Source organism: Lissotriton vulgaris, chromosome 4_1 (assembly GCF_964263255.1).
Source record: "Lissotriton vulgaris chromosome 4_1, aLisVul1.2, whole genome shotgun sequence".
Classification (NCBI taxonomy): Eukaryota; Metazoa; Chordata; class Amphibia; order Caudata; family Salamandridae; genus Lissotriton; species Lissotriton vulgaris.
Window position 1 is genome coordinate 124410858 of NC_141691.1, and position 26088 is coordinate 124436945.

At 46.9% G+C, this 26088-nt stretch overlaps 1 protein-coding gene across 1 annotated transcript in view; it reads right to left on the reverse strand.

Annotated features, from left to right (window-relative positions):
* The window catches only part of C4_1H8orf48 (chromosome 4_1 C8orf48 homolog), a 251073-nt gene that overhangs the window by 112197 nt on the left and 112788 nt on the right, over positions 1-26088 (reverse strand). Inside the window, exon 4 of the mRNA XM_086918374.1 lies at positions 13314-13537. Within this exon, the coding sequence (XP_086774500.1) occupies positions 13314-13537 (224 nt within the window). The remainder of the gene's footprint in view (positions 1-13313; positions 13538-26088) is intronic.

Genomic DNA, 26088 nt, shown 5'->3' on the forward strand with positions numbered 1-26088 from the left:
GGACAATAACTTGCTTACAACTTGGGGCCTGCCCCGGGTCACTGGCCACTACCGAACACCGCAGTAATGTGAGGTGTCGCAAGAGCACAACAAAATTAACTGCCCACTTTCTTGAGCATGGCCATTGTCTAAATGATCTTAGATGGACAGTTATAGAGCAGCTCAACTCAACAAATGAAAACAGCATTTTTGAGCGGGAACAAAGATGGATATACCGTCTTTCAACGCACCTAACAGGTCTGAACGATGCCATACCCTGGGGTTCAGTGATGCAACGGTAGTTCCCTTGCTCATCCTGTTCAGCCGTTTGACTTTAGCTGTAATTTTTTGAAGGAAGGGACTTTTTTCCTTTCTTTCAATAAAACGGTGTACACTATATAGTTTGTCTGACACTATCCTACTATCAATACCGCAACATCTGACGTTTGACATTAGGTTATTACAAATAGGGAGTGGACTTACTGTCTATGACTTCTAGGTTCTGTGTGTACCTTTATATGCATCCTCTGAAAACCTAGGGGTTATTAATTTTTAGTCCATCTAAAAAAGAACTAAGGCTGTTTTGATATTGAGCTAGCGGGGTTATTATATTTCGAATGATAAATCTATAATAACAGCAAAAATCTGACTAATGCCACTTTCAACTAAGTTGGATTGTAAATAGGTAATCACGGCACTCCGTTTCTATATTTTTATATATATATATATATATTTTTTGCTTTCCTCAGCCACCTCCATTTGCGATTGGAGCCGAGGGATTAGCTAAAAAATTATCATTAGCCTCAAATGAGTTGAATGAAGGTAGATTGCCCAGGGTTAACAACTAAGGAACACTGTCCCTTTAAGAATAACTAAGAGTGTTCGACCTACGTCACTGTTGGTCATGTGACCGGTAGTTGTTCGTAACTAAATCTGTTTATTAACCAGTGACCACAGCGGCTCCGTATTGTTTGGGCCATGGACCTGGCAAGAAGCAGGTTTATCTGCGGGGAGTCGCCGGGTGTTAGGTAAGAGTCAAGCGGCGTGCTTTGTTAAAAACAGCGGGTCTGTTCTATAACTGCACGCATTTAGCCGGAGGCTCTGCCTATGCTTTGGCGTGTTATGTAACTTGAACTGGTGGAGCTTAAGAAAACTGCTCCTGTTGGACCCGGGCCTTTATGGCTGGTTCACCCCTGAACTTTTTGCTTTTGATGGCGACCTGGCGTTCATGATTTCTGGCTTGGCGCACTTTTTTCCCTGGGTCCCAGAGTAAAGTGCGTGTGTGTAGTATGGCTGGCCTGCCCTCCCATAGGAATGCATGGGGAATGTGTGTGTCCCTGGTAGTTCCTGATGCGTGGGGAGTGCAGGCTCGAATTTAGTATGTGTAAACTCGTGAGAGTGAATGCTGCGAGATGGTGTATGCAGCATGTATGTGTCTAGAAGGGAAGTGCTACTTCTGGACATTGAGATATGTGTGCAGTGAGGGTGCTGGAGCGTGATTGGCTGGAGCTGGCTGGCATGCCAGGCTCCAGGAAGTCTGGATGGGTCTGCCCGGTGGTGAGTGGGAGATTAGCATGAGTGATGTGTGGGAGGAGTGTACCTGTGTCCTGGATGGGCTGGGTTTTCCCCACACAATGCTGGCTCCGCCCCCCTGTGGTGTGTCTAACGACCCTAGCCTCCCCAGTGAATGAAATGGGTGGTTGGGCCATCAAGAGTGCTCCAGAACCAGCTGCGACTGGTTTCTCCCCCACCCTGCACCTACAGACAAAGGATTTCAGTGTATAAAAATGGGGCTGTGTCCCCACTGAAACTGTTCTCTTCCAGGATCTTGAGGGGGCTGTTGCTGCTGCTGGGGCCAGGAGGAACCGCCACTTGGACTGCCTCCCTGCCTGGAGGGCAAGTGAGCTGGCCCCTGGCCCAGCCTTGCCCCCCTGCCTACCTAAGGACTTTGCTGGATTTTGCCAAGCACCTGAAAGTGCTTACTTTCTCCCCTAGCGCCTGGAAGCGCTTCGCTTGGCCTCTAGCGCTTAAGAGCGTTTTATACTGTCCATCTGCGCTTTGGAGCGCTCTGTTGCCCCGCATTTTGCGTGGGGGAAAGCAGGTGCCCACCCTGCGTGTTGTTGCTGGTTCGCGGCTGCCCACGCCGCACCTGTGGCCGTTTTTATTGCCCCGACCGAGTGCCTACCTCGCCTTATATTTAAAATACTGTTCTGCCCGTGAAAATCACCGCCGCAGCCCCGGGGCAACGGAGAAGCCGAGGGAACCACCGCTGACGTCACCCGGGAGCCGCGCTGCCATTGGTTCAGGCTGCGGGAGGCTCGCCGGGCGACCTGCGTGGTGATTGGCTGCCCAAGGATCTCTACACGAAGCAGGAAGCAGCGGGAGCCAACCCCGTGCTCCTGCACTGCCCGGAGTGCACACAGAGGTGCGGCCGCGCGTGGCGAAAGAGGCAGCGTCGTCGTACCCCCCCAGGCCCCCAGGAGCGAGGGAAAGCCCGGGGAGCGAGAGAGAGCACCACAACCCAAGACGAGACCCGCCGCTGAGGGGAGGAGCCGCCGCCGTGCAAAGAGACGCGCGGCTCAACAGCAGAAGTCCCGGTGAGTGGAGACCTGGGTTCTGGGAGGCGCAGGGCCCCTCGCATTCCTCCTCGAGCGGCCCCGACTGGCAGTGGGCCGCTCCGACGAATCTCCCTAGTAGGGAGAGGGGGCAGTTGTTCCTTCTGAGTCCCCCGAGCGGGACTCCAACGGGCCGCACCAGAGTATTTAGAGCCCCGAGAGGTTCAAGGCTTCCCAATTGGTTATCGAGCCAGAGAGGCTCTAAGAGGCATTTCATACTCAGAGCCCAGAGAGGCTCCAGGGCCCCATTGTGGTTGTAGAGCCCCAGAGAGGCTCAGGAGCATTGCGTGGGAAGAGCCCAGCGAGGCTCTTTGGGGGACAGTAGATTTGGTCAGAGCCTGCGAGGCTCCAGCGTTGACCCTCATCAATTGCCCCAGTTGCCCAGCACTTTGTGGGCAACTGCTCCGTTTAGGCCTGACTTTGGGACACAGGGCGTCCTAGCCCCAACAAGGCCAGAGGGCCTAGGGACTGCCACAGGTTGTGGCTCATGTGAGTTTTGCGCAATTGCTTGTGCTCGCACCTCTGAATGTGTTCTGAAGCATCATGTGTTTTTCCTTGCATACACCGCTGAATGTAGGTTCTGCATCATGTGTTTTCTTGGCATGCACCTCTGAATGTGTTTTGATACATCATGTGTTTTCTTTCCCTACACCGCTGAATGTTAATGCATCATGTGTAATGTTCCTATGCTTATACCCCTAGATGTTGGTGATTCCTAGGTGGTTGTTTTTCTCCTAGTACAGGTGTTGCTAGTGAGGTCTTGGTTCCCTGCGCAATATTTTCCTAAGGTGGTTAGGGTTGCGTAGGAGGTACTTATGCTTTACCAGTAATTACTGGTTGTGTGCTAATTTGTGCTACATGTTCTATTTGGTTCTAAAAGTATTCTATGTGCTAATTACTATTCCTAAAAAGTGATGATTCCTGACAGTGGTCCAGGTGGCCCTGTCTTGTAAATATCCCCCCTGTAAATTCTGCCCGTGCCTGTTGGCACAGTGTAACAATATGTGTGTTTTATCTAATGTGTTTTTGATATAATACAAAGGCTATTTTTATATAACCTTGTGTGGAGTTTCCTTTGTGGTGGGCCTTGGGTGTTGTTGCTGGGTGCGCGCGCAAACACTTAACCTACATAGCCTCCAAGTTCAGCCTTGCTGCTCGCGCCACGTTACCTAGAGGGTGAGCTGGGGTTATCTTGGTGTGCGACTCCCTTGCCCTGACGTGGAAGTGGTGGTCTCTGACTGACGTTGGCGCAAGCCTTGGCCAGCCAGAGATCCCGTTCCTAACAGCTCCTTTCGCCAGTTAAAAAATCCCAAGCACGCTGCCCCTGAACTTTGTAACGCTAAGGCTCTGTCATTTTTCTAGATTCCCTTGCATGAAGAGTTTTCCCCAGCCGCGAGCCCATGCAGCGCTGTAGAAACGACACGCATGTGAGTATCTCACACAAAGAGCCTTTCTCACTCCAAGTTTCTTCCAATTGGTGAACGTGTATTTTTATAATGCTGAGTAATCTGTACTCTTGACGATCGATGGTCATTGACTGCAGAGTCGTTTTTAACTGTACTGGACACTTGTTTAAATGGCATGGATTGAAATATTTTCCATAGCGCTCCTTTACTCCTTAAAAGTTGATTGCGCATAAAAGATGTTTTTTGGTGGATTTTTCAAAAACCATTTGGCTCTCTTTGTAAGTCTTCTGAAATGAATCAGGAAGGCCTGTAAGAAATTTAAAGTGATATATGTATACAATTTTGAATTACCAATTAGACTACATATTGTGAGCTATTAGATATAATGATGGTATTATAATTCAATATCCAAAAGGTGTTTATGGTTGAAAGTGGTTTATGGTGAATGCACCCTAAATAATGGTGTTTATATCATGCAAAGAGTACAACACTTTAAAACAGAGTGCTTTTCTCTCTATATACACATATATATTCTGGATTTTTTGTTCTGTTTATCTCTACTTACAGACTTAAATCCCTCACATATAGGAGGAGAATCACTTGGAAGTTCCAGTGTCCTGATTACACAGAAGGTCGTAATCTTTTTTAGATACTTTGTCTACCTCAGGTGGCAGTGAAGCCTTAGCGTGCTTCGCCCACGTGAAGTAGTTACGTATGGACCTGATGAATGCTGAGCCGAGTTTGGGCTCGTATTACCAGAAACATGTCGACCTATATTGTTGTTTTTTGTTTAGGACTGGGTGGTTCAAACTAACACAACCACTTTCCAGTCCGACTTCTTCTCACTAAGATTTTTAACGAAGTTAGAGCTACCCCCTTAATAAAATATTTACTTTTGGGGAGTAGTCCATACTTCTTTTAATTTTCCAATCACTACTTTCTGAAAAGGACCCAATGAAGACAAATGGCAACCGACTGTCTTGTTGGTGCCTGAGGGTTCTTCTCGTAGCACTCTGCTTGCAACCCTTACTGTTTGACTGCTCTTTGTTTGGAATAACTTCTTTACTTGGTGGTAGCTATTGACTATCCCTTTACCCTTTTAGTCACTTTTCTGTTGGATTTGTAATTATTACTCTTAAGGGGTATAAGTGGCCTCGCGAGCCCTTTCTCTCTTGTTGATTGTATGCATCCAATTGCTAATCACAATATTACTGACCCACGCTCTCCCGAGACTGAAGGACATCCATGTGAACAAGACATTTACCCCCCACGTACGAGATCGATACGGGGTCATGCTCCAGGACATCTGGTCATTCAGGAAACTGGCTTCTTCCATCATTCGACTCAATACCAACTGCCATACTGTTTACATGGTCTATCTGAAATGTTATTATGGTAAAGTGGTACTGTTCATTATGTGAAGGTATCTCTCATTGCAAAACTCAAAGGCATAAAAAAAATAAAAAACTTCAGTGTCCTTAATTCTGTACATATATCTATACAGTAACTCCCAGGTTTCCTGTATGAACCCTTCACCCAATGCTTCATATCTGCCTGCTTGGATGTAGCAAAGGAAGTATGGAACTGAAATGCCGAAGGCAGTTTGACATAGCCATGAATTAACCATTCAGTAGATGGCAACTCTCCTACAGTGAAAGGTAACTTCTCAAATATCTCAATGAGCAGCATGGTGTACTTTGCATCTCTGCGTGCCATAGTCCACTGTCTGTCATTCACATTGTAATCCAAAAACAAACTTGTGCCGTTAATGTATTTCCATGGAACGTGGCCTGAACGCAATGATTGCAGCGTTCAGCTCAAAAGCATAGAGGAGTACAAATGAGATTTCCCATGTTGTGGAATAGACAAATCTTGTTCCATTATGTCGATAGCCGAGGACACAATGTTGCCCAGGTGAGTAAATACGTGAAGAAAGCGTGGTCATGCCACTGTACCACAGCCAGGGCCTTTTTGTTGTTAATCCTATCAATTTCACGTAATCTCTCAGCAGCATCCTGTTGGGAGACTTTTCATAGTTCATTGTAGATGGCATACAAGAAGCATTTCTTACGCAGTGTCTTGGGACCTAACAAGAAATCCCCAAGATCCATCTAGTCTCCTAGAATGGACAATAGTTGTTTCACCTGTTGTAGAGTTGAGGTTTTTAGCCATTCTAGGCAAGACTTCCCAACACTATAAGAAGTCACTACCTCTGGGTCGTCTGCGTGTACATAGCGTGGGTCCGGCCTATGGATATTAAACCCTTTGGTGTTACCCTTGAATCTCGCTGGACACCTATTTGTGTCGATAGGCCAAACCAACCATCCCTTCCAATTGGGAGCTGAAGAATTTTATGTACCATTCTGTAGCATTGCACCCAGTGCCTCCTCACTAATCAGTGTGCAATTCTATATACCTGCAATAGGTACAGATAAGGGGATATTAGGTGTTTTCAGGTATTTCATTTTTGCAAACCTGTAGCAGGTAGTCTGTTGCACTGTTCTGTTCAGGATTATTATCTGTAACGGTATGAGGCAAGCTCTAAATAAAGCCTCAGTTCCCTGAACCTGCCAATCTTTCGTACCCCAGAGTGATTTAGTGTCTATCGTGTCCCTGAAATAGTCGAAACCTTGTGTAGACAATTGGGATATGAAAGGTGCTGAATATATGAGCTTTTAGTCAGCATCATTTTCTTTGCAGTTGTATTCGTCTGTACCAACTTGTAGTAGGACACTGGGTCTGATGTATTGAAGAATGCAAAATCAACAGTTGATGGACAGAATGCAGAACAAGGTCATACTTTCACCCCAGTACAGAGATCTGGGCCTAAATCCATAGTTTTTTTGCACTCCACACCAACCCAGTTCAGACATGGCCATATGCAAATCAGCCTTGACCCTGTGCCTCATGGGAACAGTCCAGCCCGAACTGCCAAGCCATGTCTTTCCTAGACCGGAATCAAGCATCCTAGGACCGGTTTCTGGCTATCAGCCGTCTTCAGCCAGGATCGCTTGACTCCAGTGGTGTGGAGAGCATGGCAGTTCGGTCTGGACTGTTCCCATGAGGCACAGGGTCAAGACAGACTTTCATATGGCCATGTTTGAACTGGGGTGGCTTGGTGAGCAAAATAACGATGGATTAAACCCAGATCTGTGACTAGGGGTGAATGTTTTGCCATTGTGCAACATTCCGTCCAACATCTTGTGTGTTTTGCTGTTCACCCTATGTGGGAAGGGTATGCCCAGACATGGGTCACTTGCTTACTAAGCCACTGGAGTCAAGCTTTCCTGGCTGAAGACGGCTGATAGCCAGAAACCGGTCCTAGGGTGCTTGATTCCGGTCCAGGAAAGACATGGCTTGGCAGTTCGGTCTGGACTGTTCCCATGAGGCACAGGGTCAAGAGTGATTTGCATATGGCCATGTCTGAACTGGGGTGGCTTGGTGAGCAAAATAACGATGGATTAAACCCAGATCTGTGACTGGGGGTGAATGTTTTGCCATTGTGCAACATTCCGTCCATCATCTTGTGTGTTTTGCTGATGTGTTGAACCCTGAAAAGTATGCACATTTCTGTGCGAATGAGGCAGAACTACCTTTATTTTATTTTTTATTTTTTTGCAGATTTAAACAGTGAGAACTCGTGCCGAATGTACTGGATCACTTTACGTGAGCACCAGTTACGTTACACAAGGACACATTCATTCTTATGTGGGTACTGGGAGATTAAGTGATTTGCCCAGAATCACAGGATGTGGAGTCGACCCGAGGCTCAAACCTTGGTATCCCAGCTCCAAAGTTGGCAGTCTAACCATGAGACCACATCCTCTCCCCTTTAGGTGGTGTCAGGCAACATTTTCATTGGTGGTGTTTACAATGCGTGGAACACTAGCTCTGTGCAAAAAGTGATAACCTTAACGCTGGTAAAAAAAACATGCTATTGTAGTCAGGTGTATCGTCATACAATTCCCTGTAAGAAAATGCAGCAGATTGATCTAAATCTGAAAGCATAGTATTTACAGTCTCAATGTCCCAATCATCAGAGAGTGTACTCGGGGTAATGAAATCATTGAAATTTTTAACACGTGTGGAATTTTCAAATGTTCAGTGGGACCAAATACATCATATGAAACCCTATCCCAAACGATACCATCCATTGCTGGAGTTGCTGAAATGTTCACTATGGATAGGTCTCTCAGTTTACGTTGCGATGACGTATGTGGTTTAAAGACCAAGTTTACAGGTTGTAGTGCAGAGCGTTGTGGGTGGTAATGTCCATTCAGTAGTAGGAAAAAGACAGTTACTATGCCAATCCAAATTAACAGGAAAAAGATCCCAAATGCAAACCAAAGATGCAACCAAGAGTACACTAAGTAAATCTTTTACAGCCAGAGATAAAATTGTCAAAATTGTTATTTTCTAGACCCCATATAGGTTATTGTCCTAACTACTGCATGCACCTAATACCCCTGCTGTTAAGGATTACTTTAGGACCCGTTTTTTCCACTCCACCACTGAAATACCCTCGAGATGGTAGGGGGAGGAGTACCGCAAGGCCACGCCCATACTTTCCATGGCTTCCTTGTAAGACCGAGAGCTAAACGCAGGGCCACGGTCTGAATTTAATGTGCCAATTATGTATGTCCCAATGAAGACTCACAAATAGTTTATAACAGTCCGAGCGCGGAGGCCAAACCCATAGAAATCTAAAGCATGAATCCACTGCAACCAATGTGTACTTGTAAGCCCCGTCTGAATTTAAGTATCCGCAGTGGTCCAAATAGACACATGCGAGAGGTCTGTCTGAAATCAGTAAGGGTGTTGTGGTGGCCGTGCTTTGGTGAAACCCTTCATCTGCTGACAGATGTCGCACTTTAAGACATAAGCCTTTGTTTCTTTAGACAAACTTGGCCACCAGAATCACCACTTTTGTAACAAAACTCTAGCAGTGACTACTGCACGTGCAGAGCTCAGACCCTTGTGTGCCGCTAGAATTAAACCTAATCTGCGATCTGTGTTTGGTATAACTCTACCCCCTACTCCTGGAATTTCAACATACGGTGTGTTTTGCGCATCTAATTTATAGGAATACTGGAGTCAAAAGCCTACCGGAATGGCAGAGGCGTTGACAGCTATCTGTACGTCTCAGTCTATCCTCGTGCTAGAACGAGTGATTGCAGCAACGGCAGCAGTTAGCATTGTCGCCTTGGCAGCTTCAACAGCCAGTGAATTCCCTTCAACGTGTACACCAACAGGCGGATGACTCAAAGTGTGAATAACTTGAGCCCGTGGCAGGCATGCTTTCAGCTTTGCCACTTGTTCCCATAACAATTTATGTTTAATTGTGCAACCCTTGGAATCTCTAAACCCATTGTCCCAGTTATGAAGTTATTCATTGTAAGACTGCACACAGTAAAACGTATCGCACACCATCAGTGTGAGGAATTTCAGATACGTGTACTGTAGGGCCAAAATCAGGGCTTTCTGCTCTGTCACTTGCGCTGTACAATCTCCAAGAGATTATGTAGCTGTTTTACTGGGATGGAACTTACCATCCGGCATGCGACCCTTCACTATAGGACATGCAACGCTATATTGCGGTTTACTTCCCATAGCAGGATGAGCAGATCCATCAGTGTAAATGATGTATTCATATTTCTCTACAGGCAAGATTTCATTTGGGAGAGGGCATTCTTGTTCATACTGCAGGAACGCTTGCATTTTCACTGTAGAATCATATCTGTAATCTATCTGTTGCAGTGAGATAATTAACCCATTGTATCCATTGTGGATGTAGTGCTTTCGCATTTGGAATGCTTGCTTTGCCAACAGCTTCTAAATATGGTACCGGGGTTACAACGATAATGTGTTTTCCCTGTGCAAGTGTTCTTTATTTCACTACATCAGTCTGTACTGCGGTCAGTATTTTTTCTGTTACCGCAAATCGCATTTCAGCATTTGTGTATAAATGTGATTTGTATGCAATTGGAACGGCCTTACCTTCATTGAAAGTGAGGTAAGCATATCCTGATAAACCGGCGACGACCCGGATGACCAAGTTTGTAGAATTTACACGTGTGTGTTCAGGCTATCAAGTCAGCCTGAACTAAACGGAAAGTATCTGTATATTGTTGTGTCCAATGATGTGGTGTGAAATCAGGTCACCTGTTTCGAATCGTTATAGTCATGCGGATGAGATAATGTATGTACAATTAAATATAAACGACAGGGCTATCCTAAAGGACATGACAATGGAGCCTTAAAGAAAAAAAGCTCTGAAAAGAAACCTATGAAAATGTACACAAATCCAAACACACAATGTGGACCGGGAATAGTTGTGATAGATCCCGGGCCCCCCAAGACACCATTTGTGAAGCAAGTATTAAGTCTAAACATAGGGAAGTAATTCATATGTCCTCTTGTCCAATCCACAGACATGTATTCTGAGAGATGTGGTAAAGCCTGAACTGGTCCTAAGGATGGGCATATCTTGTACCTGTTTTATATACAGTGGTGGTGACATAGAAATGTGGGCTTACAAGGGCCGTAGTGAGAAGGGACACTTCCCTACATGTAGTCAAATAGACCACCTGTTGTCAAGGGAAAGGTGTTTGAGATTACTGGCTTAAAGAGGCCCACAGGATGTTGTCATTCAGGCCTTGGGGGCTTGTCTTTAAGCAAAATGCTCAGTGGTATTCATATTTCTAGAAGAGCCCTGCTCATGTCTGCGTTCTAGTTTCTCAATAACATATCATTTAATATTGTCTGCAGTGTGTTTTTTGTGTCTGAAATGTCCTTGTGACCTTTGTGTTATCTCTCATGCACCTTATCATGCTTCTGTGATCCTTGTTTGTATTTTCCTTGTGGCCATGCCCACGTATAGTAGGTTGCACGGGCATTTCAGGACATAGATGACGTGACTAGAATTGCAGTTTGTGAGAATTTTTAGTACCCAAGGGTTTATCATTCCAAGATCCACTGTTGTGCACTTTTTTGTGAACTGGCAAACTCTGCAGTCGCCGCAAGTTAGGTGGCCCATGGGGGTGAGAATGCTTCATAGTGTTTGTGCATGTCCATAGGGGTTCTCTTTGGATGTGTATGCACTAGAGCATCCCATAGGTTTTGGCTTCTTTTGAATGAAAACATTGTTTTTTCAATTTTTAGGCTCCCTGAATTTAGAAAACCACAATTTTTCTTTATCTGCTTCGTTACTAGATTAGAATTGGAGAGGAAGTGTTCACACAGACAGGTCTTGGATGCCATGGCTTTTTGTATGAGCTTAGTAAGTCATTTGTGCCATTGTTCCTGGTTCGTTTCCTTGCTTTTGTAATGGTTTTTTACTTGCAATTTTTTTCTTTTAGTTTGTTGCTCAAGATTTCCTTGTATTTTACAATCTCAGTGCAGTTCCATCGCAGTCTAAGGAACTGTTCAATGGAAAGCCCTTACCTCGGGTACCATGGGAATGGGAGGTACTGGTTTTCCCATTCCGAAATTACTGGCAGCTTAGACGCATGAAGTCAGCTGCCAGTGATTAGGCTCACCTCTTTAAATAAGTGGACATGATGCACGATTCCTATCCTAACAGACCGCTGTTGGTAGGGGAGGGACAGGATCTAAGCGGGTATTTCTCCTTGACAAAGTAAGTTTTGTCGGTTTTTAAAACCCCCCACAACATTGTGGCTGTATTTTCTTGTGGATTTAGCAAGATCATAGCCAAAACTTCCCTCGTGGGAACAGGTACCTCGACACATCAGACTTACTTTTGAACCTATTTGTGTTTTTTTGCAACATTCTTTCAGTGTGTGACTATTTGAGGTGCCCCCCCCCCCCCCCAACCCCCTCAATAGGCCATGAGGCAAACACCCCCAGTGACTAGGTAAAGTTGCACAGGCATACGCTAAAGAAGTACATGTTCCTTCCTATTTTTTCATGTGTGTCTTCGTCACTTGTGTGAGTTTGCATTTGCCCCATGTGTGCCACTGTGGGTGTATGTTTGTAGAAATAAATGTATATATTAGTCTTGTTTTAATTGAAAGCCGCTACTGGCCACATTACCGCACTACACGCTGGAAGTGTGGTCAACATTATCAGAAAATCTACACCAGAAATATGCCTGATATTTTCTATGCTATTGCAATATATCCCTTTTTTGTCTCCTTGAATAATGGTTTCAAATATAGATGTTTACCTTCAGAGAGTTAGGTCCACTCTGCTTTTATAAACAAATCACTTAACCCTCACTTTATGTTCGGGCAAGGGAGGCAGAGATTAACCCTGATGAATGCCCGAGAGAATTTAGGCTTTTAGAAAAGGGCAGCAACATGTTGGAAAAATCCAGCGTATGCAAGGATCATAGTATCTACAACCATACAAACTTTGGAAAGTCTTATGATCAGGACTTGCAGTCTAGTCATACCATAGAGGTACCCAACACTTGCTGGCAGGTACCAGGCAAATCTGTTTCTCCTCTCCACAACCCCTACGCAAAACCAGGAAATCCTCCGCTCCATACATAATATGGTCCCCTATCCTCATCTTGCTCCTTTGCAATGCACTTTACCGACATCCAGGGGTTCTGGATGTAAACATGCGGTGGTGGGGAGGTGAATGAAGATGCTCTCCGATTCTGCACTACCATTCTTCAAAAAAGTCTTAGTAAGAAATATAATTAATTTTTTTCTTTCCATATCAAGTAGCAGTTTCCTCTGATATGTGGGACTTTACCTTGGAGTATTTCTCCTTTCAAATGGAAGTAGGCTCACAACGTTGGATGTACACGCGAACACTAAATAATATGCTGTCAAAATCTTTTGCCCTCTAACATTAAAATAATAGATTTTAGTAAATTTATGTTGAAATATAACACTTTTTAAATCCAAATCAGGGTTCCAATGTTGGCTAAATATTTAGATTGATTTCATTATTTTATATGCAAATCTAATTCAGAATTACTATATTATTTTCTTTATTAAAATAAGATTCTGAAATATTTAATGACGTTTTTACACTCAAATTTGCTATTTTCTAACTTAATGCTTTCAAACAAACTTTCAGAATGTACATATTTCAGACAAAAGGTCTCACACCTTTAGAAGACTACAATGCTTTTCAGACCCCAAAGGACAACGGAGAGGAAACACGCTGATTCAGTGACAAGATTTCTATAGCACAACACTGGACTCAAAGTCATAGATTTAGACATTCATCACTACAAATGTATGCCCAATTCGTACAATGTATTTCTGTTTATGAAATGCCACAGTCCTTTCTTCTGTTTCAATACATCTCTATGTAGCAGCTTCTCTTCTGACTGTACCTGTTTCATCGTCGCCATGATGTTGTTCAGGTACATCCTGTTCACAAGTGCGCTGGGGGCTGCCGAGTTCACATCACCGGTGGCTGCCTTTCTTGATTGCGTGGTTTTCTTTTTCCTGCAGTCGTGCTTCTTGGATGACGATGAGTGACGGATCTGCCTTATCTTATTGAAGCAAAATGTCTGCAAGGCATCCCGGCCTTCATCAGCTGCCTCCTCACCGGCCCCTGTCGGCAGAGCATCAACAATTTAATCAAATGAAATATCCTGGCACTTCTGTAGCATTGGCGTGCAGTCTACTGAGCAATCTGTTAATAGAGAATACAAGAATCAATGCAACTTCCAAGGTACTGTTCATGCATTTATATATAACCGGTTTTTGTGTCCGCTTTCATGGGGCATACAGAAGTATTAGTGGAAGTCGGGCAGGAAATTCAGAGCCTGACCCCCTTACTGTTCATTAATCTTCATGGCAGGTTGTCAGTCTAGCGCCAACCTAAGAGTTCAGTTTTAAGGCGTTTCTTGAATCTCTGGTGTTGGCTACAGGGACCATATTATTCCATAGTCTTGTATTCAGAAGTCCAAGGGTCCTGCCTCCATGTTTCATCGTTCTGAACCTTGGCTGTTGATTTAAGACTAACGGTGGCTGATTGAAGAGCTATAGAGTATAGGGGGCCATCAGTTTCGGGGAGTAACCACGCTTTTGTACAAAAAGGCTTCGTGAATCGTGCAACACAGAGCAATTTCACGATGCTTGCAAGTATCAGACAAGAGCTTTGTGGTATAGCCTGGGGCATGTAGATAAAAGTGTATTAGAACAGTTAGATAATTTATGTTGAGCAAGGGGGAACCAAGGAATGCTAAGTCTAGAATGTGCATCCTATAAAGGAGCAGTTGGAATATGTATCTTGAGGTGGATTGGACGTTCCTCTTTATCTGAAGTAACTTTGCATAAACAAAATATTTTGCTTTTATTTAAAACCAATTCGGAAGAGTTGTATCCTTTCCACATCAGCGACTAGTTGGAACAACCTACTGTGCATTGCTGAATTGGCGCAGCTTTGTATGCCGAAGATAAAGAGTGGCTTTAATGGAGTTGTGGAAGTGCTGGAGGGATGTCTCAACGCCTGTTTTGGAAAGTGAACGTGGACATTAAGATTGGCATGTACTTTTTTATGTACTTCTAACAGAGGTCTGGGCCCCAGGCCCTGGGGGTGTAGGTCAAACAACAACCCAAGCTCAAAGCGCGGGTGAGGAGGCTGGGCATGTAGAGGAGCGAGCATCTTGGAATAAGCCTCCTCTTGCGGATCAGTGCGCATGCTTAGGAGCGAGCGTGGAACAAGCATCTTCACAAGATCTGTTGCGTCACGACCCACGTGTGACTAACCGGAGTGCACCTCTGTTGCTCAGCACTCTACGCAGATACGTTTCCCGGCAGTCTGATTGTCACGTTGCACGTTGACTTATGCACTTTCTTCTGGAGCAAGGCTGATGTGTTACCAGGGCACAAGTCCTAAACAAGAATTTGCAATGAAATAGGTCTCGCAGTTACGAGAGTTTAAGCTAATGACTTTGCAAATAACAATGCCTTTTCTTTTTGTTTTCTTTTTAAAAACCTATATGAAAGGCACTGCTCTTCACAATGCCAATAGCTTAAACTCGCTTAACTGCGAGACCGATTGCATTGCAAATGCTTCTGCTGCTGCTCCGGCAACTGTAACAGTTTATCCAGTTTTCCCACTGTTCATGCACTCAAACGTTCAAAAGGGCTCTGGAATTGGTTATACACTATAGCTACTGCTCTCTTCATTCTCAGGCCTACCTCTTACAGACACTTTCTTGCAGTAGTGACTGTAAGGGAGTCTGGTTCCACAGAAGCATAGATGTATTGTGGGTTGTGTAGAAACGTCTTAAATACTTTCTCAATTCTAGTATGACTGCTCCATAAAGTTGCTGATTTTGCTTCCCTACTTTGTAGTAAAACCTATGGTAACATAGGTATCAGTTTCTCCAAGACATAAGACTTTACGTTTTTTTAACAGGTAACAAACTTTTCTGTTCAACGAGTTTTGTAGAATATAATTCTGTATCATTCAGTGGGAAATGTACTTCTATGTGTTGTCAAATCTAAGCTTCCTCATCTCTTACTGGTCATTTTCATTCTCACCCCCTAGTGAACGTGGTGGATGAGATTCACAGTCTTAAATATGTAAATCTTTCTGCGCCTTATAATCTAGAAGTAGAGGCTTTAATTTTTCCTTATGCTTTAATATTTCAACAACCACTCCCATTGGTCATTATGTCTAATGGTTTCTGTGTCATGTGATAGCCCAAGGTTTCCTCAAGCAGGTTCTCCCCTCCAAAGAAGTATTTTCAGTATATCTTTCAATAAAGCGTATGACCATTTTTTTAAGGAAGCACATAGACTCAGTTTTGCCGTTCTACCAGCTCTCAGACAGATATTACTCTCCCTACACTCAAACAAGTCACCCCTCACTTTAGTTACAGACGCACATTGCTTTGCTCACACACACTCACACGCATACTGCTCACCCGGCACTCACGCTTGCAAACCCTTCATCCTGTACTCATACAGTGTACACACACGCCCAGTGGACTCATTGCTCACTCAGCAGTCATACAGGCACACCGCTTACCCTGCACTCACACAGGCACAACGCACACCCTGCACTCCTAAAGCGTCCTCACTCACTCTGCACTCCTGAAAGCACATTACTCATACAGTATCCCTACTCACAGTGCACTCAAACTTGTGCAAGCTTCTCATTCAATGTCTTGGCATAGGTGCAGGGAGACCAGGACAGTTACTCACTTCAGACGGTAGGAGATAATGGCAAGCACTCATGCTTTCATTTTGTTTCAGTTCGAGAGGGAAGTGTGCCACTGGGCATCAGCATGGTCCATTTATCTTTCAAACTAATCAATGTATATTAATGGAATGGAATTTAATTTACTCTGCATATGTCCGTGAAAACGGCATAGGCTTGTGTAATTGCTGCCTGATGCTTACTTCTCTCTGAAAGTCAACAACATTTTAACTGATAGCCGGTATTTTGTCGTTTGTTTAAAGAGGCTGCAATGGCACCAATCCACCAACAGATGTCCCTTGTGAAAGCTGCCAAGGAAACATGTGCCGCTAGCTGTCCTTTCTTGATGAAGTAAAGCGCTGCAATACCAATTCACAAAAGAACCTAAAACAAAAAAGCAAAATACCCTATTGATGTGCGTTCATGACATAGTCCTTAATTACAACACGTGGAATACTGTGCTTTCAAGTGCAAAAAATAAATAAAACCATTGCCTTTCAATTTGCAAAAGACCTTGCAAGGGTAGTGGTGCCGTCGGCCGGTGAACTTGCGCAGCACTTAAGGGGTAAGTATAATAAATGAAATGACACACAAGCAAAAGGAGTCTGCGGCAAACAGGCGTGTGCATTTTATTGTAAAGGTGGTGACACCCGGTTGTGGGTCACTGCCACTTAAGCTCTTATGTACCAGAGTGCTTTTGACATGCTATTGTCACCTTAACCAAGAGCCAATCTAGGGTATACAAAACATACCTGTTGGACTTGGCCCTTCTGGCAGGTTCACCCCTGAACTTTTTGCTTTTTACATTTGACCTAGGGATGGTGATTCTTGGTTTCTGCGCACTTTCACTGTGTCCCAGTGAAAAGTGCGTGCGCACCTCAGTGCGTGTGGTGAGATAGGCCTGCCCTCCCATAGGAATGCATGGAGAATGTATGTGTCCCTGGTAGTTCCTGATGCGTGGGGTGTGCAGGCTCGAGTCTGGTGTGTGCGGACTCGTGTGATTGAATGCTGCGCAATGGTGTGTGCAGCGTGATTGTGCCTAGTGTGGAAGTGCCACTTCTAGAAGTTGGCATGTTTGTGTAATTTGTGTCCGGCTTGTGATTGGCTGGAGCTGGCTGGTGAGCCTGGCTCCATGAGTCATGATGGGTCTGCCCCAGTGGTGAGTGTTGAGATTAGCATGAGTGATTTGAGGGAGGAGTACACCTGGGACCTGAATAGGGCTAGGCTTTCCCCACACAATGCTGGCTACGCCCCCTGTGGTGCGTCTAATGACCCTAGCCTGCTTAGTGAATGGAAAGGGTGGCTGAGGAACACAAAGTGCTCCAAAACCATCTGCGACTGGTTTTCCCCACCCTGCACCCTGAGACAAAGGGATTCACTGTATAAAAAGAGGCTGTGACCTCGTGTAAAATGTTCTTGTTTCTGACTGGAATCTACCAGTGGCGTGCTGCTGCTGGGACCCAGGGGAAGGCTTGCCTCCCTGGGCCCTGCCCAGCCCCTGGATATCCTGGAGGCCTGGTGGACTGTTCTCTTCTTGGATCCTGTTGCTGAGGGGGGGCTGCTGCTGGGCGCCAGGAGGACCGCCACTGGGGATTGCCTCCCTGCCTAGGAGGACCCTGTGAGCTGGCTCTGGGCCCAGTCTTGCCCCCCCACCTCCTGGAGGAATTTTCTCTGCTGTGCTTTGCCCTGGACTGGGGTATGTGTTCCTAAAGCACCAGGGCAGCACTGGATTTCCCTGCCCAGGAGCGCTGCTGGTCTCATTTGCAGCCCGGCGCTGTGATCCCGTCCTCGAGGGATTCCCCGGCGTGGGGATCCCCCTTTGTGCCCCCTAGCGAGTGCCGACCTCGCATTTGTGCCGCTCGTGGCATAATTTAGCTAGCGGGTGGCCAGCCCGCTTTATATTTAAATTAAAGAGGGAGCCTACCCCTTGTATGGCCCCGTTTATTATTTCACTCAAGGGAGCCTACCCCCTCCGTTGATTTATCCCACCGCTGCCACCAATGTTAGAAATGGGATTTCTGGTTTGCTGAGGCTTGCGCCAAAGCCAGACAGAAACCACCATTCTAAGTCAGGGCAAGGAAGTCACCCACCAAGGCAACCCCTGCTCACCCTCTTGGTAGCTTGGCACGAGCAGTCAGGCTTATTTCAGAGGCGTTGTGTGAAGCATTTGCGCACACACCCACCAGCAACAACATCCAAGGCCCCCCACAAAAGGAACTCCACACAAGGTATATGTAAAAATAGACTTTGTATTGCAAAACACATTAGATAGAAACACACACCTTACAATGTGCCAACAGGCACAGGCAGAATTTACAGGGGATTGTGTACAGGACAGGGCCACAGGGACCACTGTCAGGAATATGCACTTGTAGATGTTAGAATAATTATCACTGTAGGACAAAAATTAAACAGAGCACACAACCAGTAACTACTGGTAACAGGTAAGTACCACCTACGCAACCCTAACCACCTTAGGAGAATATTACGCAGGGAACCTGGACTTCGCTAGCAACACCTGTACTAGGAAGACAACCACCTAAGTATCACCATACATCTAGGGGTATAAGCATGAACATATTACACATGATGCTTCACAACATTCAGAGGTGTAGGGAAGGAAAACACATGATGCATAAACATACATTCAGCGGTGTAAGAACAAGGCAAATGACGCATCAAAACACATTCAGAGGTACAGGGAAGGAAAAACACATGATGCATAAACATACATTCAGCGGTGTAAGAACAAGGCACATGACGCATCAAAAATACATTCTGAGGTGCAGCAAAAGAACGATTGCGCGGAACTCACATTAGCCACAACCTGTGACAGTCCCTAGGCCAACTGGCCTCTCTGGGGCTAGGATGCCCTGTGTCCCAATGTCAGGGGCCTAAACGGAGCAGCTGCCCACTAAGTGCTGGGCAGCTGTGTAAGACAATGCCTTGCAGGCTCTGCCCAACTGACTGTCCCCTGAGCCTCTCTGGCTCAACCAACAAGCTGATTGCCCCCTAGAGCCTCCGTGGCTCTGAGCAACACCGTGGGGCAAGGTGGGAGCGGCCCGCTGCCTTCCGGGCCCGCTCTACCACTGAAAACAAAGGTGCCCCCCTGAGCCTCTATGGGCTCTAAACCAATGGGGCCTTCTTGAGCCTCTCGTGGGCTCCGAGCAAACAAATTGCCCCCTGATAGGTGGAGTCCCACCCTCTGGGGACTCAAGAACAAATGGCGCATCGTGGGCACGGAAAACAGATGTGTCGCTTTGAGCCTCTCGGGGGTCTAAGAACAAATGGCGCTTTGAGCCTCTCGGGGGCTCGGAAAACAAATGTGGCACCTCTGGTAGGTGGAGTCCCCCCCCTCTGGGGACTCGAGAACAGCGGAGTGCCCTGAAGCCCTTGTGGGCTTAGCAACACTGCGGAAGGAGGGGGGCGGGCACCAGCAATGTGCCCCGACACCCCCCATCTCTCTAGTACAGCCCTGGGCCCCACTCACCAGTACTTGGCACGGGGGCTTACTCTCCCTTGGCTGTGGGGCTCTCTTCACAGCCCGGGTGCCTCGTGGCTCTTGCGGCCGGACTTCTTTCTCTCCCCGGGGCTCTCCCTTCACTCGGGAGCCCCAGGCAGGACACAGCAGGCTGCTTCAGGCTTCCTGCTTCTTCTGTGGGCAGTGCGGGGCTCTCCTTCCCACAACGAAGCCCTGCCTGCACCTTCAGCCGCCTCTGCTCTGCTCGGGCTGCCCTGCAAGGGCGGGACTTCCGGTCCTGACCCCAGAACTTCCGGGTCGTCGCGGGCAGGGGTGGTAGAAACTGCCTTACCAGTCTGGGGGGGGGGGGCGCGTGTGTGGATAAATGGTGTGAGTTCTCTGGATGGGGAGCTTGTTGAATACTTGTGTACTCTTGTTTTGCTCAGATACCCAAGTTCCGTGTGTTAAACATTTCCCAAGAACGTTTGCAGAAGTGGAGCCTACTTTTGATTTCTGTGGTCTGTTTAGAGACAGAATTTTGGAGTTGGTAAGGTTCTGGGAGGAGACATAGGGGATGGAGTGATTCCAAAAGGAGTGGCTGAGGTATATTCCAGCCCAGTGTGGTGGAAGAGGTTCAGTGTAGCCCAGCTAGGTCTCGGTGTAGGGGCTCACGTTCTGTCTCAGAGGAGAAGGAGTGGGTGGGACTGCATGTCTCCAGGGTGCCCGAAACCCAGTCTCAGGGCCTGGAATGTTTCTGAAGGGAACGTCAGGTCGGGGACCTAGGCTGTACCAATAGGTCATTTGAGGAGGATCTCCCAGAGTGTTTGAAGAACGTGGAACATCGGTGAACAGGGTTTCAGTAGTTCTGGTGTCTGGCAGTACTGCTCCAGTTGGGAGGGTGCAGGATTCTGGAAGGGGGTCAGAGAGAGTCTGGCCCCTGTGCATCCGGTGAATTTGGATCCCAGGTGGGAGAGTTGTGTTCTGGAGGGTGCTGCAGAAGTAGAGGTAGGGTGGGGCATTCTTGCCTGTGACCTCTGGTCAGCCTGAGGGTGCGGACCCTAGGTTGAAGGATCAGTGGTAGTTTGGAACTACACTGAGAAGAAGGGTGGAGAATGGCTATTGTATGCCAGGGGTTACAATCCCCCACTCTGTGGATTGGCAGGGACCAGTGGTATCTGGGTGGCCTAGGGCCTGGTCCTAGCCGTGGACAACTAAGGAGTACCAGTGGGGTAGCCTAGTTGGGCCGGTTTTTATTTTAAGTATGTGCTTGTCTTATGGATCAATGTGGCGTAGAACCGGAGGGTGTCCCTGCAGTGCGGGCCTGAATCCGTGTTCTATCGCCCAAAGCAGGGAAGTCCATCACAGTGGTGATTGGTCTACCCTGCGTTTTGGCTGGAAGGCGGTAGTGTTGGACTTGGCCATTCTGGCAGGTTCACCCCTGAACTTTTTGCTTTTTACATGTGACCTAGGGATGGCGATTCTTGGTTTCTGCGCACTTTCACTGTGTCCCAGTGGAAAGTGCGTGTGCACTCTGAGTGCGTGTGGTGAGATAGGCCTGCCCTCCATTAGCCTACCCCTCGGTTGATTTATCCCCCAGCTGCCTGCAGTGCCTGGACGGGCCGCCGCGCTGCCCGAGGCGACCCGGAAGTTCTGGGGCCAGGACCAGAAGTCCCGCCCTCGCAGGGCAGCACGAGCATAGCAGAGGCGGCTGAAGGTGCAGGCGGGGCTCAGTTGTGGGAAGGAGAGCCCCGCGCTGCCCACAGAAGAAGCAGGAAGCCGGAAGCAGCCTGCTGTGTCCTGCCCGTGCTCCCGATTGAAGGGAGAGCCCCGGGGAGAGAGAGAAGTCCAGCCGCAAGAGCCGCGAGGCCCCCGGGCTGTGAAGAGAGCCCCGCAGCCAAGGGAGAGGAAACCCCACGCCAAGTACCGGTGAGTGGGGCCCAGGGCTGTACTAGAGAGAAAGGGGGCGTCAGGGCACATTGCCGGTGCCAGCCCCCACTCCTTCCGCAGTGTTGCTAAGCCCACGAGGGCTTCAGGGCACTCCGCTGTTCCCGAGTCCCCAGAGGGGGGGACTCCACCTACCAGAGGTGCCACATTTGTTTTCTGAGCCCACGAGAGGCTCAAGGCGCCATTTGTTCTAGAGTCCCCAGAGGGGGGGGGGGGACTCCACCTATCAGGGGGCAATTTGTTTGCTCGGAGCCCACGAGAGGCTCAAGAAGGCCCCATTGGTTTAGAGCCCATAGAGGCTCGGGGGGGCACCTTTGTTTTCAGTGGTAGAGCGGGCCCGGAAGGCAGTGGGCCGCTCCCACCTTGCCCCACAGAGTTGCTCAGAGCCACGGAGGCTCTAGGGGGCAATCAGCTTGTTGGTTGAGCCAGAGAGGCTCAGGGGACAGTCACAGTTGGGCAGAGCCTGCAAGGCTCCAGCATTGGCCCCAGCATGGTCTTACACAGCTGCCCAGCACTTAGTGGGCAGCTGCTCTGTTTAGGCCCCCCGACATAGGGACACAGGGCATCCTAGCCCCAGAGAGGCCAGTTGGCCTAGGAACCGTCAAAGGTTGTGGCTAATGTGAGTTCCGCGCAATTGTTCTTTTGCTGCACCTCTGAATGTATTTTTGATGCGTCATGTGCCTTGTTCTTACACCGCTGAATGTATGTTTATGCATCATGTGTTTTCCTTACCTACACCTCTGAATGTTGTGAAGCATCCTGTGTAATATGTTCATGCTTATACCCCTAGATGTATGGTGATACTTAGGTGGTTGTTCTTCCTAGTACAGGTGTTGCTAGCGAAGTCCAGGTTCCCTGCGTAATATTCTCCTAAGGTGGTTAGGGTTGCGTAGGTGGTACTTACCGGTTACCAGTAGTTACTGGTTGTGTGCTCGGTTTCATTTTTGTCCTACTGTGATTATTATTCTAAAATCCACAAGTGCATATTCCTGACAGTGGTCCGTGTGGCCCTGTCCTGTACATAATCCACTGTAAATTCTGCCCGTTCCTATTGGCACATTGTAAGGTGTGTGTTTCTATCTAATGTGTTTTGCAATACAAAGTCTATTTTTACATATACCTTGAGTGGAGTTCCTTTTGTGGGGGGCCTTGAATGTTGTTGCTGGTGGGTGCGTGCGCAAATGCTTTACACATCGCCTTTGAGATAAGCCTGACTGCTTGTGCCAAGCTACCAAGAGGGTGAGCAGGGGTGGTCTTGGCGGGTGACTTCCTTGCCCTGACTTAGAATGGTGGTTTCTGCCTGGCTTTGGCGCAAGCCTCAGCCAACCAGAAATCCCATTTCTAACAATACCAAAGTGGGTTCATTCTTTACAGAGACAGCGACGTATCTCAGGACTGCTGAGTTTTTGAAGGCAAAGACATGCTCTGACCTGCCACCGTACAGCCCGGTTAGTGCTTTGACTTCAGTGCTATTCTTTCTTTTCAGAGTTGTGAGGGCTTAAGAAGGGGATTCTATCGATCTTCCACAAAGTTCCCGTTTGTGCGTCAAGCAAGAAACCCACGTTGGAAGTGCAGCACTTGTGCGTCAGGGGGCGCGAGTTGCAAGAGATCAGTAGAGCCGGACGCCAGCACTGCATAGTGTCAGCATGGCCCAGCATCCGTCTGCACGCTTGCCTCTATGCTCAAGCAATGTACCCAAGTGTCAAGTTGCAGTCAAAAGCTCCGAATATAACAAGACACCACAAAAAAGAAATTGAGGAAACTTGGAAATTCATCACTGTTATAAAAGTTATGTAATTTACCAGGGTTACGTCAATGCGCTGCGAGTGAAGATTAAAGGTTATTAAATAGCGCCTTCCACCTTTCATAACACCTGACAGTACAGAACACATGCGGACAGCACCCAAATATAGAGCGCACACCCAGGGGCTATAAATGAGAAAAGGCAAAAACAGACAGAGGGAATAAAAGATTTGTAATCAGTGCAACATGGTTTCTAGTGACAGGCATTATTAGTAGCATTGATTATTAGTTACTGCAGTACCACAGGCTGCTATTAGAGGTCCTATTTCTAAATTAATCTTTTGAAACTCACTTCTAATAATTGCCACACCACGTACTATATTATCTAATGTACTAAAGTGACACGGTCCATGGCCTCTTAAGACTACGTTTACATGAATTTTGTTGCAATGGTTTACATGCTAAACATTTTCGTGGCTGATCTCATGTACCGCTCTTAGAGCCAAACTGTTGTGTTTAAACATAAACCAACCCCTTAGCTCCGCTCTAGCTATTAATTTGCCGGCTCGCCCACCTCTAGTCCCTGGAGCCAGACGCTAGCACTGATTGCAATAAATTGCAGTGTCACCCGCCATCACTAGAGGTCCACAGAATTATACACCATCAATGACTGCCGTACAGCAGGTCGTCACTAGAGGTCCCTGGAGCCGAACGCTATCACTGACTGCACTACAGCAGGTCATCGCTAGTGGTCCCTGGAGCCGGATGATATCCCACAGCTTTGGCTCCTGGGCGCTCCAACTGCTTCCTTCGTGGTTTATGTACTAGAGCCATTAGCCATATTCTACTTCCCACTAACAATATCTTTTTCTCCTGTAAAACGGTTTGCACTAAAGTTGTGCTTCCTGTTACGTATGAAAAGATCTCCAATTAAAATTCTGCGCTTTGTTTTTAAATTCAATCGATGCGCTAAATTTGAGGCTCGTATTTGCTTTCAAATAGGTTTGCTAACAAGAGTATATTTGTTGCCTACGGTTTAAAACACTAGAAAACTCTGGCCTTCTTCGATGATTAGATGATTTTTGTTATTCTTTCACCCCATCACTAAGGCTTAGCCCCTTTTGCAGCAATTTATTGAGTTAGGAATCTGTCCAAGTTCTTACGGGACATAAGTTCCGTTCACAAAAATGTATGAACTTATTACATCTTTTTGTTATTTTATTTAAAGTAGTGGATTACAAAGCGCAATAACATGCTATGTGGACTGCTTCTGAAGGCCGTACTGAGTAACACAATATATAAAAGTGCCAGTAATCGAAATCAGCAAGCTGTTTGTGACGTAGACTTCTCTTCTGAAGTAAAATGTTTCTTATCCTTATGGGGCCATGTGTTTGGCCCCATAAAGATAAGAAACCTTTTGCAACAAACGTAAATCAGGCGAGCCCGTCCATTTGGGCCGTCTGTGAAAGAGAAAAGTGTACATCACACAAACCTCTTTCCCAATGGCTGGCCATCGCTTAGCATAAACGGTGACTCGGCCAATGGGAAAGAGGGGCGGGGCTTAAAGCCGGCTACTGAAGCTACCTTTAAAACCTAAAATCTCACCAGCAAGACTGCACATGCGCAGCCCACGCAGGCTCGACCTAAAAAGAAGTGGGGTGACAGACCTAGTTAATCAGAATGCAAATGGCATCACGGCGTATGGCATCACGGCGTGTGACATTGTGGCGTGTGACATTGCGGCGCGTGACATCACAGGAAGTGTCATCAGATCTTAAGCCCTCACATATATGTTTAGCGGGTCTATCATGAGCACATTTCGAGGATACAAGCAACCCCTCCTGATTTGGGAAGAAGATTCACTTTCGTAAGCTACACATAAAACAATGTTGCCTTTTGTCAGCATAAACTTCCTCTACCCATAGTGCTTCACAAGAAAAAAATAGTGATGCTTAAATTATTTCAATGCCTCCTCAGGGGTAGTAAGCACTATATAAAATACATTTATTTTGTATAAATACAGGGAATGACCAACACATCTGACATTCTTACAGTGAATGCATATATTGTAAACAAGGGGAAGACCTGCAAACTGCTCCTTTCCTCAGCAACTCTTCTACCTCCCGCTGAATCAGGCAAGCTTCCCGTCCCGAGAAGGGAATTTACCTGGGAGGTACTGGTTGAAAGGGCGACCCATAAAAATCTATGTGGAAGCCCTGTACTGTCTGTAAGACCCATGTGTCGGTGGTAAGGGACCGCCAACTGTAGAGAAACTGAGCCAATCAACCCCCCCACAACCCCCCTCAAGGAGACACTTGGGAGAATTAAAGAACTCACCTAGGGAAGAGTTGCTGTTTCTCCACCCCCCACCCCACTCCCACAGGGGTTGTCCTGCTGTCTTCTCTGTTGACCACGTCCCCTGGTCAGATAGAAGTCTCCGAATCATGAGGAGTCTGGTCATTGCCCTCTCTGAGATGGTTGTCCTCTGCTGGAGGCGCCTTGAAAGGAATGGCCAGCTGAGGTCCCCTACCACGGCCGCCCCGGAGGAAAACGCGCATTAAAAATGAGCTTGACCGGCGATTGGGCCTGATCTAATGAATTAAATGTGAACACAAATTTACTGAGCTCCTTAACAAAACGATCTCCAAAAAATCCCCCTTCAGCTAGCTACCTGGCCTGCCTGCGAAGTGGCTAACTCGCCTAATTTGGGGTCCAACTTAATAAGCATGGACCAGTGCCTTTCGGTCTAAATCACGCAATTGGGGTTTCCCAGAAATATAGTTGCTCTCTGGGCCCATCTGGA